This window comes from Erinaceus europaeus, chromosome 2 (assembly GCF_950295315.1).
Source record: "Erinaceus europaeus chromosome 2, mEriEur2.1, whole genome shotgun sequence".
NCBI classification, from domain to species: domain Eukaryota; kingdom Metazoa; phylum Chordata; class Mammalia; order Eulipotyphla; family Erinaceidae; genus Erinaceus; species Erinaceus europaeus.
In genome coordinates, this window is record NC_080163.1 from 152,338,033 (window position 1) to 152,353,370 (window position 15,338).

At 51.4% G+C, this 15,338-nt stretch overlaps 1 protein-coding gene across 4 annotated transcripts in view; it reads right to left on the minus strand.

The window, feature by feature from the left end:
* Positions 1 to 4,686: 4,686 nt before the first annotated feature.
* Positions 4,687 to 15,338, minus strand: part of CPNE2 (copine 2) — a 61,924-nt gene continuing 51,272 nt past the window's right edge. For all 4 annotated transcript variants that reach the window (XM_007520105.3, XM_060185506.1, XM_060185505.1 and 1 more), the window contains 3 exons: positions 12,808 to 12,941; positions 6,083 to 6,319; positions 4,687 to 5,129 (listed from right to left, as the gene is read on the minus strand). In XM_007520105.3, coding sequence (XP_007520167.2) covers positions 5,022 to 5,129; positions 6,083 to 6,319; positions 12,808 to 12,941 — 479 coding nt within the window. In that variant the 3' untranslated portion in view covers positions 4,687 to 5,021. The remainder of the gene's footprint in view (positions 5,130 to 6,082; positions 6,320 to 12,807; positions 12,942 to 15,338) is intronic.

The window sequence follows — 15,338 nt, forward strand, 5'->3', positions numbered from 1 at the left end:
TTACCAACTCCATGTCTTCACACTATGCCCTCTCTCAATCGCTTCCTGCTGTCTACCTTTGGTCCTGTCACCCAGCTTGGGAAGCAGGAGGGGGGGCGGCGGGGAGGAGAAGCAATAGGAAATTTTCCATCTGTGAAAAGTTGAATCCCAAGTGATTAGACCCAGAGAGGTGGCTGGTAACCTGTTTGTATATATGTATATATATTTCCTGGTCCCCAGAGCCAGGCAAGAAAGTAAAGTGGGGGTTTCAGCTCTTTCCAGTAGTCTTCTAGACTGAAAATCAGGAGCCCCTAACTAGGAGTGACCTAGGCTAGTCCCTCAGTCTTCATTTCCTTCTCGCCACCTTGTGAGTTCTTCCTTTCTGGGTACCTCCTTCCCACCCTAGAGAGAAGTTGCATTCTCCAGACTTCCCCACTGCGTCTGCGGTTTCACCCTGGGGAGCTTAGCTGAGTTTCTACCTTCCATGGATATGCCATGGCAGTTAGGAGCCTGGAGCCAGACGTTTACAAGTTGGGTTATCTGGACAAGGTGCTTAGCTTCCCCTCCCCACCCCCGTACCTGTCTCCTTGGTAAATAGGTATACTGGCACCAGATTCCTGGTGAAGGTGAGTGATGATCTAGATTGGAAGCCTGGTGTGGTATCTGGCACACAGTGCTCAGTAAGAGGTTACCATGAACCTCCCCTCCTCAGGGTAGGCACTGTTGGTAATTTGTGGCAGACTTCCCCACCCTCCTGGCATTCCTCGGCTGCAGTTAGAACACTCACATGACGAAGGGTCAGATGTGGTCGTCAGAGCTCCAAACACCTGCTTCTGTGTGCTTCCTTCCCTCTTAGCTAAATGTTAATTGTCGAGGCACACCCGGTTCCTTGGCTCGAGTGTCCCAGCCGTGGGTATGTGGGTATGTGGCTGTCAGCTTAAGCCCCACCAGAAAAACAGGGGAACTCAATGGCATCACACTATCTTTTGGACTCGGGTATTTTCTTGATTTCCTGGCATGCCCAGCCCCACTTACGCACAACAGTATGGAATGCAAGTTCTGCTCTGTGGGAGTCTAGAATCTTGGCAACATTTTTATAGTCACAGGTTGAACGCAAGAAGCCAGTTGTATACTCAAGCCTTGGTGGTGCTGGCAAGGGCTGGCATTTTGCTCCCTTGTCTGCTGGAGCAACCGTTTTAGAGGATTACCCCAGGGAATAGGGGCAGAATGTGGCCCCAGCACCAAGAGCTTCACAATGATGGACAGTGGAGCCCAAAGACACTCCACTCTGATGAGGTTGTAGGCTTGGTTAGGTTGTAGGTTTGTCATTTGACCAACAGTCATATACATTATCTCTTACGTTTGATTGTTTCATTCTTATATACCTAGGGCCTAGTAACATAAACCCTGGCACTAGGCACATATTAGGGTCAGATGAACAACACAATGACTCAGTAGGATGAGCCATCCCACCATTAGGAAATGTATCTACTCTGAGCAACTTTTACAGATAATCATGCAGCATTATTAACTATAGTCATGCTGTATATTACATGCCATTCCCAGCACTTATTTTTATTTTGTTTTAAATTGTTTATGAACACCAGAGTGAAAAGGAGAGAACCAGAATATCACATATTAATGCTGGGGATGTGCTGGGAAATTGTGCAGATGCAGTCACATCTGCCATGTTGTCCCCTCAGGCTACTGCTAGTTCCCCGCGAGAGTTGGGACATTCTTGGAGTGCCTGTTCTGCCATGTTGTGCCCTCAGGGCATTGTCTATTTGCCCCGCGATATTTGGAGTGCTTTGGTCACTCCTCCCCCGTCCCATTCTCACGAGAGTTACCATCCTATCCTGGAGTGCTATGGTTACTCCTCCCCCTTCCCATTCTCGCGAAAGCTGCTCCTATAAAAGCCCTTCTTCTTCTGCACCTCGCTCTCTTGCCAGCGCTTCACTTTGGTGTTCAGACGCAGGAAAGGTTACTGTGTGAGGTGGCCATTTTCGCTACCTCCACGTGGCCCAACCTGCTTCTCTAGCACCCAACTCTGAGGTGCCAGTGCAAATAAAGATTTGTGTTCCCTCTTCGCTCCGGACCTCCTCTCTCTCTTCTCCGCGGCCAGCGCACAACAACAGGGATGGAACTTGGGAGCCCATTGCTTCCAAGTCTAGTGCTTTAGCCACTGTGCCATCTCCTGGGCCACTTTTTTTAAAGTGATTTAGCATGGTTTGGGAGGTGGCACAGTGGATAGTATTGGATTCTTAAGCATGAGGTCCCAAGTTTGATCCCTGGAATTGCATATGCCAGAATAATATTCCTTCGTCTTTTTCAGACACGCACGTGTGAAGTTCAGGCCATTGTTTTACCTGTCAATTCAAGCCAGCCTGGAGTAGAGGGCTCCCTTGTTTGAAATTCCCAACCTTAGACTGAGAAGGTGAAAGAAAAAGAGATGGCAGGAGTTGGGCGGTAGTGCTGTGGGTTAAGCGCAGGTGATGTGTAAGGATCCTGGTTCAACCCCCGGCTCCCCCCCCTCTCCATTTCTCTCTGTCCTATCCAACAACAATGATATCAGTAACAATAATAATAATAACTACAACAATAAAACAAGGACATCAAAAAGGAATAAATAAATATTAAAATCTTAAAAAGATGGCACCACATCAACTGCCAAGTGAACCTGGAAATAGAGTCACTGCCATCACACCTGCTCCATAAGGGTGCCCTCATTTGGGATGGAGCCCCTATGCAAGACAGGGTCTCTCAGCCCAGTAAAAGTCAGTTTCCTATTTATTCATCATTGGGTAAACTACTTTTATGGGGTACTTAAGGGAGAGATCTAAGAAATGGTCACCCTCCCCCCCAAACATCGAACCTCTGAGGTGAGGGATAAGGAGGGAATTGTGCGGGCCTCTGATCAATCATAATTTGATAAATTCTCCCAGGCTGGGTTAGCACAGAGTTCCCTGAATATAACATCTGGCTAGGCTTGAATCAAGGGAGCAATGACTTGGGTTCCCATCCACTTTGCTGAGCTGACTGAGGGTGTGCTGTAATTTCCTAAAGATCTTTGGGGGATGCCAGGCCATGGTGTGGCCCTGCAGCCCTCTCAGAAGTGAAAGTATTCTAAAGAATTTTCAGCCAAGCACTGGAAACTTAAAAGAGGAAAGTAACCCTCACTGTCAGTCCCACCAGATACCAGATACACAGGAGCTTGTGAGGGTTTTTTTTTGTTTTGTTTTGTTTTTGCCTCTGGTCATTTGGGGCTTAGTGCTGGCACTATGAATCTACCACTTATGGCAGACTTTTCCCCCCCCTTTTCATTTGATAGGACAGAAATTGAGAAGAAAAGGAAAGACACCTGCAGACCTGCTTCACCACTTTTGAAGCATACCTGCTGCAGGCCGGGAACAGGGGCTTGAACCTGGGTCCTTACACATATCTGTGCACGTAGTACTATGTGTGCTTAACCGGGTGCACCACTGCCCAGTCCCAGCAACTTGTGAGTTTATCAGGCACCTCAGACCCTGCCTGATGGAGCCCTCCCCTATCCCCTGGGTCTAGTAGGCCCAGTAAGAACTACTGACCAGAAAGAATAAGAGGAGATGGCCAGTTCATTAGTCAAGTTCATTAGTGACTCAAGTAGAGGACTCCCCTCTCAACTTCTGTCCTATCAAAAATAAAAAGAGGAAAGAAGGGAGGATGGAAGAAAGAAAGGAAGGTGACTGATGGGAGCAGTGGATTCATCCTGCAGTAGCAAGAGCTCCAGCAAATAAAGTGAGAGGGGCTTTAGGGAGAAGTGGGGAAGCACCATGTGGTGTTGGCAAGGCCAGTTTGTAATGTTTATGTTTGCTTTTTCCTAATAACTTTAAAAAAATTATCTTTATTGGATAGAGACAGCCAGAAATTGAGAAGGTAGGGGGAGATAGAGAGAGGGGGAAAGACAGACACCTACAGCCTGGGTCCTTGCCTGTTCTGACATGTCTTCAAGCAGGTGTGCCACCACATTGCTCCTGGAAGTACCAATTTGTAGGGGACTCAGAAGCTTGTGTGAGCTCTGCAGGGACCCAGAAGGCCCGCAGCTGTGGGTGAGGGACGAACATTCTGCCATCCACGTGTGCCAAGTTCTGTGCCAGATTCACAGGCACTACTGTTCATGTAGAACGTGTGTCCCCAAGTACAAATATACAGGTGATTTCACCAGTTTCACAGGCTTGCTGGGGGAAGGACACCCTGAATATAACAAACAGAAACAGGGTAGAGGGGGTCAGGTGGTAGCGCAGCAGGTTAAGTGCACGTGGCGCAAAGTGCAAGGACCTGCATAAGGATCCCGGTTTGAGCCCCTAGCTCACCACCTTCAGGGGAGTCGCTTCACAGGCGGTGAAGCAGGTCTGCAGGTGTCTGTCTTTCTCTCCCCCTCTCTTCCCCTCATCTCGATTTCTCTCTGTCCTACCCAACAACGAACAACATCAACAACAATAATAACTACAACAAGGCTACAACAACAAGGGCAACAAAAAGGGGGGAAAAATGGCCTCCAGGAGCATTGGATTCATGGTGTAGGCACTGAGCCCAGCAATAACACTGGAGGCGAAAGAAAGAAAGAAAGAAAGAAAACAGAGTAGAGAAGAAGCAGCAGGAACTAGGTGTAGGCTGTGACACAATGCTCAGGGACACATTCCTCTCCAAGTGACGTGGAAAAAAGCCAGCTGTGATTGTAAAAATTTTATTCTCTTTAATAACAATAATAATTTCACTAAAATTATACAAAGTACATTCAATACTTAAAAGAGTGGCAAGGACGAGAGAAGAGGAGAGGAAGTCAGTTTGGCCTGGAAGCATCATCCATCGACAAGAGTCCAACAAAGGAAGTCCAGCTGGGCTGGGGGAAGTCGGGGGCGGAGGTCCAGTTGTAAAAAATAAAATTGTGGATCAGTTAAAAAAAAAAAAGCCACCCACAAGGAAGCAGGGTGAGCGTGCATGTTCGGGGAGGAGGGGAGGACAGGGGGCCCAGCTGGCATGCTGCTGCTGGGCTAGGCAGGCGCTCAGGCGGGCTCCGAGTTGGTGGGGGGCAGGTTTTGACGCTTGAAATACTGCACAACTTGTTGGGGCAGCTCCGCCAGCACAGCTTTGGCCAAGGTCTCCTTTGCTGCCTGCAAGGTGGGGAGAGGAGAGAGTGAGGATGACTGCAAGTGGAGAAGTGATTAGGGTGCCACTTCCAGGAGCAAGGCAGAGGCTGCCAGTCCCCCCACAAGCCTTTGGGGGGGGTCAGGTGTATGTGTGGGCAGTTTCACCTTTGAAGCCTGGCTTGGGTGAAGGCGGATTAGTAGATGAGCTACCTCACTTCTGTCTGAGCCTTTGTTCCCCCCCCCCCCATCCGTGTGTCTGGAATGCTTTGCCCCACATGGATTTTTTTAATTATTATTATTTCTTTATTGGGGGATTAATGCTTTACAGTCAACAGTAAATACAACAGTATGTATATGCATAACATTTCTCAGTTTTCCACATAACAATACAATCCCTACTAGGTCCTCTGCCATCATGTACCAGGACCTAACCCCCCCACCACCACCATTTTTTGAGAGGAAAGTGGGAGATGTGGGGGGTAGGAGAGTTGAGAGAGAGAGAGGGAGAGGGAGACGTGAAGCACTGCTTCACCACTGGTGAAACTTCCCCTCTGCAGGTGGGGACCAGGGGCTTGAACTCTGGTCCCTGCACACTGTAATGTGTGCACACTTGAACGCTGCTGGGTGTGCCACTGCCTTGCCACCGCCCCCCCCCCCCATGGGTTAACCTTGACTTCTGGTTCAGGACCCTGTTCCGAGGGCAGGCCCTCTGGGAAGCCCTTTCTTGGAGCTCTACGGGCCATGCCTCTCTGGGACCACATCCACTGACTGACTGGAGCCAGTGTTCATGCTCTCTCTCTCATGTGGCATCTTCGGGGCAGGCCTGGCGCACAGTAGGCCCACAGAGAGTCATGCCAGGATGGAGCTGGGACGGGAGCTAAGGACGGCTCAGGTGACCTTCTCTCTGTGAGTGCTAACCTGGGTTGGGAGGTGCTGTGACCCACCACCCACCCACCCAGCTTGGGGCCCACACTCACACTGCGGAACTCCCGGAAGGGCACAAACTGCACAATGTCGCGGGCAGCCTCCTCCCCCGTGTGGGAGCGTAGTGTGCGGCTGTCCCCATCTAGGAACTCCATGGCGGCGAAGTCAGCGTTGCCCACACCCACGATGATGATGGACATGGGCAGCTTGGAAGCCTGCACCACGGCGTGCCTCGTCTCCTCCATGTCACTGATGACGCCGTCCGTGATGATGAGGAGGATGAAGTATTGCTGTGGGACAAGGGAGGGAGTTCACTGGGCACTTAGGCCTCTGAGGCTCAGGGCCCCCATCCCTCCTTCCTCCCCCAGTACCCCAGATTTAACGCCTGTCTCCACTAGTTGCTACACTGTGGTACTCTGGCAACTGACTTATGCCCACTACCAAGTGGAGTTGCCTCCTCTTTCAAAGACAGCAAGCTTGAAGCCTGGCTGCCATTTGCTCCCTGAGGACCTTACAGAGGGAATATATATATATATAATATCCCTTCTATTATCTTTTTAAAGATATTTACCTATTTTGGACAGAGGCAGAGAGAAATTGAGAGAGAAGGGGGGAGATAGGGAGAGAGAAAGAAAGAAACCTGAAGCACCACTACACTTCTTGTGCAACTTCCTCCCTGCAAGTGGGGACCAAGGAATTGAACCTGAGTCCTTGTGCATAACACATGCACTCTACCAGATGCACCACCTAGCCCCCATATATATATATATATATATATATATATTTTCTTTGATAGGACAGAAAGAAATTGAGAGGGAAGGAGGGAGTAAAGAGGGAGAAAGAGAAACACCTGTAGCACTGGTTCACCATTCAAAAAACTTTCCCCTGCAGGTGGGGACCAGAAGCTGGAAGCCTGGTCCTTGTGCTTGGTAATGTGTGTGTGCCCAACCAGGTATGCTACCACCCCCTCTTACAGAGGCTATAAATCCAGTCCCTTAGGATACTTCGCTTGCTCATCTGCCCCTCAGTTCAAGCCCTGGAATGAAGGAGTGGGGTGCACTATGTGGAGGCATGGGCCCCACCATGTTAATGTCTGGTTCCCAGGCAGCACTGTGCCTTTAAGAGACAAATTGCTTGGCTGTGGATACCTGTTGCTATGGAGATGGCAGCCTGGATCCCTGCAGTGGAGGGCTGCTGCTGCTGCTGCCGCCAGCCCCCATCCTGGGGCTGGGGAGTGGAGGGGGTGGCTCCAAAGCCAATCCAATCTGGACCCTTATGTCCCTAAAGCCTATCATGGCTCCCACACCACACCTCTTCCCTGTGTGGCCCGCAAGCCCCACTTCCATCCCATCAGGAGTAGTTTGGGGCAGTACATGTACATCTCAGCTGGCGGAGGGAAGGCACTGAGAAGCCTGACCCTACAGACAGGAAATAACACTTGGCTTTGGTCTCTAGAGGGCACCATGTGGCGAGTGGGCCTAGTCTCCAGGCCCTTCCAGCCCAGCTCCTCTTGGCTCTCACCCCCCACCAGCCCCCCATCCCCACATTTTGCATTAGGAGACTCAGCATCCCAGCTTGGGTCTCCTTCAAGCCCTGGAACCCTCATCCCCTGGGAGGTGGGAGCAAACAAGACCTTAGTTCCTTCAGGGCACCCAGGAGAAGGGTGAGAAAGTCCTTGCTAGCACACAGTGATGGTGGCAGTGCAGACTCCCCCGTCATCTCGCACTGTGAACCTTCTTACAGAGAGTGGGTCAGTGACTTGCTTAAGGCCTCCCAGCAGGGAATGACACAATCCCAACACAAACCTAAACCTGGCTGACTTCAGATTTGGGGCTCTTTCCACAGCAACCTCTTCTCTAGTTCACTGGCATCTCCAAGAGTGGGGGCCAGATGGGAGAAGCTTTCTTATTATCTTTCTATCATAATTTTTAATTATCTTTATTTATTTAGTGAGTAGAGACAGCCAGAAATTGAGAGGGAACATGGAGACAGAGGAGAGAGAGAGAGAGAGAGAGAGAGAGAGGGAGAGAGAGGCCTGTAGCACTGCTTTACCACTTGCAAAGCTTTGCCCTGCAGGTGGCGAACGGGGCCTCAAACCCAGGTCCTTGAGCACCATGACATGCGCTCAACCAGCTGCTGCACCACCACCCAATCACCCCCCAGAAGCTTGCCACACCCCCTTCTATATCACCCCAGTGTGCAAAGGCTGGACCCCCAACCTAGCAGCTCAACCATGGCACTGGACTTTAACTCTTACCCGCATATGCTGGCTGCCAGCTGTAGTGCCCACACACGTCTGACCTCAGACTCTGTCCAGCTAGACTCGCAGGTCAGCAGCCTGGGCCAACCTTGGCAATGGGCATGAAGCTAGCAATTCCTGAGCTTCTCACCCACCCCAGTCAGTGCTGAGGTGGTGCAGCAGCCTCTAATGTCCACCACAACCCAGGAGTCTTTGGTCCCGCCACAAGAGACCAGAGAGGAGGTGGTAAGGGAGAATGAGGAGTGGAAACAGAGGAGGTGGGGAGAGGCTCTGCTGTCCCTATCCCTGGACCTTTCCTGCTTTGTGTCCTTCTGTATGGCCTGCCTTTCCCACCCACAGCTCCACCTGAACATCTGTTCTTTGTCCCAAGCAGATGTGATGATCTTTCCAGGACTGGTTCTGCCTTTGCTGCCAGTGCTTGCTCTTGGGGTAGGGGTGCTCCAAAGACATGCCTCTTTCTTCCTTTACATGCTCACACCTGGTGGGCCTGCCACTCTGTCAGTGTTCCAGAGATATAGCCACACGCTGCTGGAGGAAATCCAGGACCCACACTGCCAGGCCAGAGTATCTTCTGCCTTTACCCAGAGGCTCTCTGGGCTTCGAGGACTGTAAACAGCCTCTTTCCCTAATGCACTTATTGTGTGATTTGATTTATAAGAAATGGACTTGACCACAACAGTTCTAGGCAGAGTGCAGGAAAGTTCCACTTACTTCCCAGCTTATTTATGAGAAATTGGCTGTCTGTGGCCAGGGAACTGGCTGCTTCCCAAGACTCCCTTTCTCATGGCCTAGGTGGTCAACCAGGAAGGGACCAGTGTCATGCAGAGGGAGGGGTAACAGCCTCATGATGGGACTCCCCGGGCCAGAAGTGGTTCCCCAGTGCCCTTGAGAAAGTCTAAACTTTCTACTGGCCACACTCTCCACACTCTAACCTTACTTATGATCCTTCATGCTCTCATATCAGACTCCTTCACACACACACACACACACACACACACACACACACACACACACACACACACACACACACACACACACTCTGACCCTTGACCAGGATAATTATTCATTTGGTTTTGGCCCCTGGCATGGAATGCAAGACCTCAGGCATGTGACACACACACCTCTGGGTCACTCTCACAGCCTAGTACTTTGCGATAACGCTCATCTTCAAAGTCTCAGCCTAAACATCACTTTTTCAGAAACCTCCCTGAGCCTCTGCCAGGGCAAGACACTACCCAGATGACCCTGTTCTGATCTGCAGCCTGGTACCCCACTAGACCACGGGTACCGGGAGGCAGAGGGCCTCTCTCCATGCAGAAATGTGCTCTGTGATGGTGAGCTGTGTGAGTGAGCTGCTGGGAGCGGGCCTGCTTGGAGGAGCTTCCTACCACCTGCTCTCAGCTTCCGCGTGTGGGTGGGTGTGCATCCGCATGCCAATGCTTGGGGCCAGGGAGGGTGAAGCCACACAGAGGATTTCCCAAAAGGCAGCTGGAGGAAAGCAGCGGATCATCTATTGTATCTGGTTACCTGTGACTTGGGCACCCTAGGCCTCAGAGCTGTCGACATGGTTATGAGCATTTACTGTTTGCCAGGCAATGTGCTGCATGATTTTCCTGCCAGTCTGGGGGGATGGATCCTCACATGCTTCTATTAGGCAAGTACTATGCTCATCAGCCTCATGGTACATGAGAGGAAGCCAAGGTTCAGAGAGCCTGAGTAACCTGCCCTGGGTCACACAGCCCAGAAGTGGGCTGGCACTGGGGGTTGATGGTCTTTCAGAGCCTGAGGCTGAACCACCAGGAGCTTAACTCCCCCTCTAGTCCCCTTTTGGGCCACAGAAAAAGGTGAGCTAAAGGCAGGAGGGGGAGGAATATTGGTATTTGTTTTTGGACATCAGACCAGAGATGTTCAGAAGTGGCCCAAAGTTACAGAGTGTTGGGGATGGGGTGGAGTGGGCAGAGCTTCCTGAGGGAGGCCACCTCCTCAGGATGGAAGGGTTTTGACAAAAATGGCAGGTTAGGGGGCCAGGCGGTGGCTCACTTGATTAAGTGCTCACATTACAGTGCACAAGGACACAGGTTCAAGCCCCTCGTCCCCACCTGCAGGGGGAAAGCTTCACAAGTGGTGAAGCAGGGCTGCAGCTCTCTCTCTCTCTCTCTCTCTCTCACTATCTACCTATCTATCTCCCTCTCCTCTTTTGCTTTCTGGTCCCTCTTTATTATTATTATTATTAATAATAATAATAAAAAGACAGGTTATGGAAAGGATGAGGATTGGTCAAGATTAGAATCCACTTAAGAGAAGGGGCCAAGTTCTTTTCTTTGGGGAGCCCAGACCAGTTGTTCTCCAGAAAACAAAGAAGCCCATCCTGACCTTCCCTGAGACTCAAGCTCACTTTCAGAACTAGGATCCAGCAGCCACAACTTGCAGGTAACACCCTCACCCCCTCCACCCTAGGTGGTTCCCCTTAACCAAGAAGGCATGCCTTTCCCCACCCCTGAGAAAACTGGCTCAAAAGGAAGGGACTAGGTGGACAGAGCCCGGGCTGCTTGCAGGAATGCAGTATGGGCTGCTGGAGGCTCAGAAGTGCAATTCACTCCCAGTCCTTAACCCCCACCTCATACACACACACACACACACACACACACACACACACTGGTCTCCCTCACTAACAATGCTCTTGGGAGCAGAAAGGATCAACACACACACACACACACACACCACACACACACACACACACACACACACACACACACACACACTGGTCTCCCTCACTAACAATGCTCTTGGGAGCAGAAAGGATCAACACACACACACACACACACACACACACACACACACACACACACTGGTCTCCCTCACTAACAATGCTCTTGGGAGCAGAAAGGATCAACACACACACACACACACACACACACACACACACACACACACACACACACACACGTCTCCCTCACTCTGTCTGGGGACTCACTCCCACCTGTCCTCCTTAGCCTGCAGGTCTCTTTGGCTGCCTGGGGCTGCTTTCCCTCATTTACTCCTAACCTGTGTCCTCAAGGCAGAGTCAATCAATATTCCCAGTGTGTGTGAAGGAGGAACCAGAGAGGCTAAATCACTAGCCTGAGTCACACAACAGGGAAGAGGGGAGCAGGAGGGGGCTCCTACCCACAGGAGTCCCTTCCCTACTGACCCTCTGTTGTCTCCTGAACAACCAGGCCTTCTGCCCCACCCTCCAGCCCAGGCTGCCTCTGCCTGCCCACTTCCCTCCCAGGCACCCGCCCTCCCTTGCCTGGGCTTCCTTGCACCATCTCCCCTGTTCCACTGTCAATCTCAAATTCCTTAGCTTCTCTTCCTAGGCTCCCTCCCATTCTCTCTCCTTGGATCTACAGTCATGCCCACCCCAACCTCCAAAGATAGCTAGCCCCATCCTCCCTCCACACTGTCTCGGCTAGGGGCCCACTCCAGCCCCATCCCAGGCAGTCTGCACCTGCCCTCTCCCTAACCTCGCCTCAGCCCTGACTCAGCTATGTGGCCTCAGGCAAGGCGCTGCCTCTGAGCAGAAGGGAAGGTTCAGAGGATGCATGAGTTCTGCCTGGGGTGGCTGTCCCTCAAGGCATGGGTGTGGACTGGTAGCTATTATCACCAGGACTTTACAGTGAAAAACTAGAGAGCAAGAACTAAGAGGGAGAGAGAGCTCCCAGCCAAAGGACACCCAGCTGGTATGGACCCCAAGTGGTACTGAAATGCTTTCTGGGCCTCACGGAAACAACTTGTAAAGTGAAGGTGAAAGGAGTCTTCTGGAGTTCCCTGCAACGAATCCCTCGGAGTTCACCTCCAGGCACAGGTCTTGCTAAAGTGATAAGCTAGGGCTGGGGAAACAGCATAGTGGTTATACAAAATGACTCTCATGCCTGAGACTCTGAGCTTCCAAGTTCAGTTCCATGTATCACCAAAGCTGAGTATTGCTTTGGTGGAAAAAAAAAATCCATATCTCTCTCTTTCTCTCTTTCTCTCTCTCTCTCTCTCTACACACACACACACACACACACACACACACACACACACACACACACACACTGGGGCAAAGACATATTTGCACTAGAGCCAGCTCCTGAGGCCTAATGTCTTCTAGCCCTGTGTGTCTCTCTCATAACCTATCCCTTCTTTGCTGCTCCTGCCAACTGCTATTCACCCTCATCCCTTTGCGATCAGAGAGGGTCCTCTCTCCTTTTAGTGGCCTTCATGGGACAAGGTCCCTTTCTCTGAGAGAGGATCGTACTGAATTACCTCCTAAAATGGCCCACAAAGCCCCACTGAACACCATCAGATCCCCAGAACATGAGACAGGCCTACCACAGGCTAGAGGAGAGGGGACAGTGAAGGCAGACACAGCCCACTCCACATGCTGGACCCAGTGAGGGAGATGCACTGCCACAGGACAGTCTGGAGTATTTGAAGATGTGGCCACTATCATCAAGGTCAAGATGGAATAAACAGAGAAGGTGGGCAGGGACTCACCGTGGCGGTCTGCTGCTGTGTGGCCTGGGCCGCAAACCTGGCCACATGGTTGACGATGGGAGAGAAGTTGGTGGGACCGTAGAAGCGGATATGGGGCAGGCAGGCTGAGTATGCCTGAGCAATGCCGTCCACACCTGGCTCAGAGAGAAGACACTGGATCAGCCTGGCCTGTCCCAACCCTGCACCTGCCCGTATGCCCCACCTGCTGACCATGCCTCTGCGTCCCATTCAGCCCAAGCATCCCTGGTGTGGTCAGTGTGGACCCTGGGGAACTGGCAGTCCCAAGGGCAGGGCCAGCCAGGGTGGTGGTATGGAGCAAAGAGCCCTGGATGTGGATTCAGATAGGCCTGAGTTCAAATTCAGGGGCCAGCAAGATAGGGCACCTGGAGAGCATGCTGCCTTGCCATGCACACCACCCAGGTTTGAGCCTAACCCTCCCCCCTCCCACACCTGCACTGGAGCAAGCTTAGTGCTGTGGTGTCTTTCCCTTCTCTCTCTATCTGGGGGGGGGGGAAGAGCAGTGAAGTCCTGGCGACAACAAAAATAAGTGAAACCTGGGCCTAAATTGGAGGTGAGAGTGTTTTGCAGACCCCTATCATAGGGAGATGAGAAATTATACCCATGTGTCAACAACTGCACTGTAAACCGTTAACCCCCATATAGTTATAAAAGGAGAAAAAAAAAAGGGAGTTGAGTGGTAGCGCAGCGGGTTAAGCGCAGGTAGCACAAGGCACAAGGACCGGCGTGAGGATCCGGGTTCAAGCCCTCGGCTCCCCACCTGCAGGGGAGTCGCTTCACAGGCGGTGAAGCAGGTCTGCAGGTGTCTGTCTTTCTCTCTCTTTCTGTCTAACCCTCCTCCTCTCTCCATTTCTCTCTGTCCTATCCAACAGCAACGACATCAGTAACAACAACAACTACAACAATAAACAAAGGCAACAAAAGGGAATAAATAAATATTTTAAAAAAGGAAAAAACAAACAAACAAAAATAAATGAAACAGATCTGTTTTTTCTACTTGCTAAGGCTCTGGACTAGAGGATTCTTTACCGCTCTGAACCTGGCCCTGGTTCCCTGTCCTTGATGAGACCACCAGCCTGTATTCCGGGCCACTGGCAGGAGAGGGCAACCGCCTCTTCTTGGAAGAGGGGCTTGCAGAGTGGACAGGGGTGCTTTGGGGCCACAGGAAACCAGGGGAAGGCAATTCTGGACACTAGATGGCTTCTGCTGCTGGTGGGTCTCAGCTCAGCACACAGTAGGGCACCATGAACAGCCATGCCCTGAGGTCCTGTCCAGAATACCTGTGGTGGGCATGAGGCCACCAGCCTGAACTTGGGCAAGGCATCCTGACAGGAGCACAGGGCCGAATTCTGCACTGACCCAAGCTGCTGCACTGTCCCCGAACTGGTGACCTGATGTACCTCTTTCACCTCCAAGCCTGACCCAGTTTTAAAGATCCTTCAGGGAAGGCAGAGGACACAACACACCCAATCCTTGGCTGAAAGTCTCAGGGACTTGGTGACTGGTGGGGGAAGAGGGCAAGGAGACAAACTCAGTGATGGTCTCATTGGGGCAGGGATCACTCTATCCCATACCCACCTGGAGCCCCTTCTCTGGCTCCAAGTTGTTGTTGTTTTTTAAATATTTATTTATTTATTTTTTATTTGGGACAGAGGAGGAGGAGAAAGAGAGAGAAGCAGGGGGTAGGGGTAGATAGCATAATGGTTATGCAAAGAGACTCTCATACGTGAGGCTCCAAAATCCCAGCATCACTCTGACACAAATGACGCCGGGGATAAAACTCGGGACCTCAGGCTTGAGAGTACAGTGCTTTATCCACTGGCCAACCTCCAAGTTTTGTTTTGTTTTCCTTTCTCTCTGTTTCTCTAGCCCCAGCAATTATTATGGTAGCAGAAGAGAGAGAGAGAGAGAGAGAGAGAGAGGGGCAGGCTCTGCTTCGCTACTTGTGAAGCTTCCCCTATGCAGGTTGGGATGGTGTTGGGACTGGGGTTTGAATCTCAGTCTTGTGCATGGTAACATGTCCACTAAGCCAGGTGAGCCTCCACCTTAGGGGTGCTGGGTAAGTCCAGACACTTACTTCCCACTTCTTCTGCCTTGACTCCCCTAGTAACTTTACCTTTGGGGGCCAAGGCTCTCTGTGGCAGGCAGGGGTGGGGGGAGGGAGGTGGGAAGCTGTGTATAACCTCCTGCCCTTGCCTCTTGGTCTGCACAGGGCTTCCTATCAAGGCTTCTCTCTCCTCGCCTGACCACCCAGTGAGGAGAGCTACTCCCCAGATTAGGTGAGGAGGTAGAGGCCCAGAGAAGTTTAGTAATCTCTTCAAGGTCACACAGCCAGGAATGGGTCATAGCTGGCCTTGAATCCAGGGCTGCCTGACCCCAAATTCCAGCTCTTCTCTGTCAACTTGAGGGGAGGGGGGAGGAGAAAGGGAGAGAAATCTGTTCTCAGCACTTCTATCATTCAGGGACTTGGCCCTGCCTGGCATTCATCCAAGGCAGACAGCAGTGGACTTGAT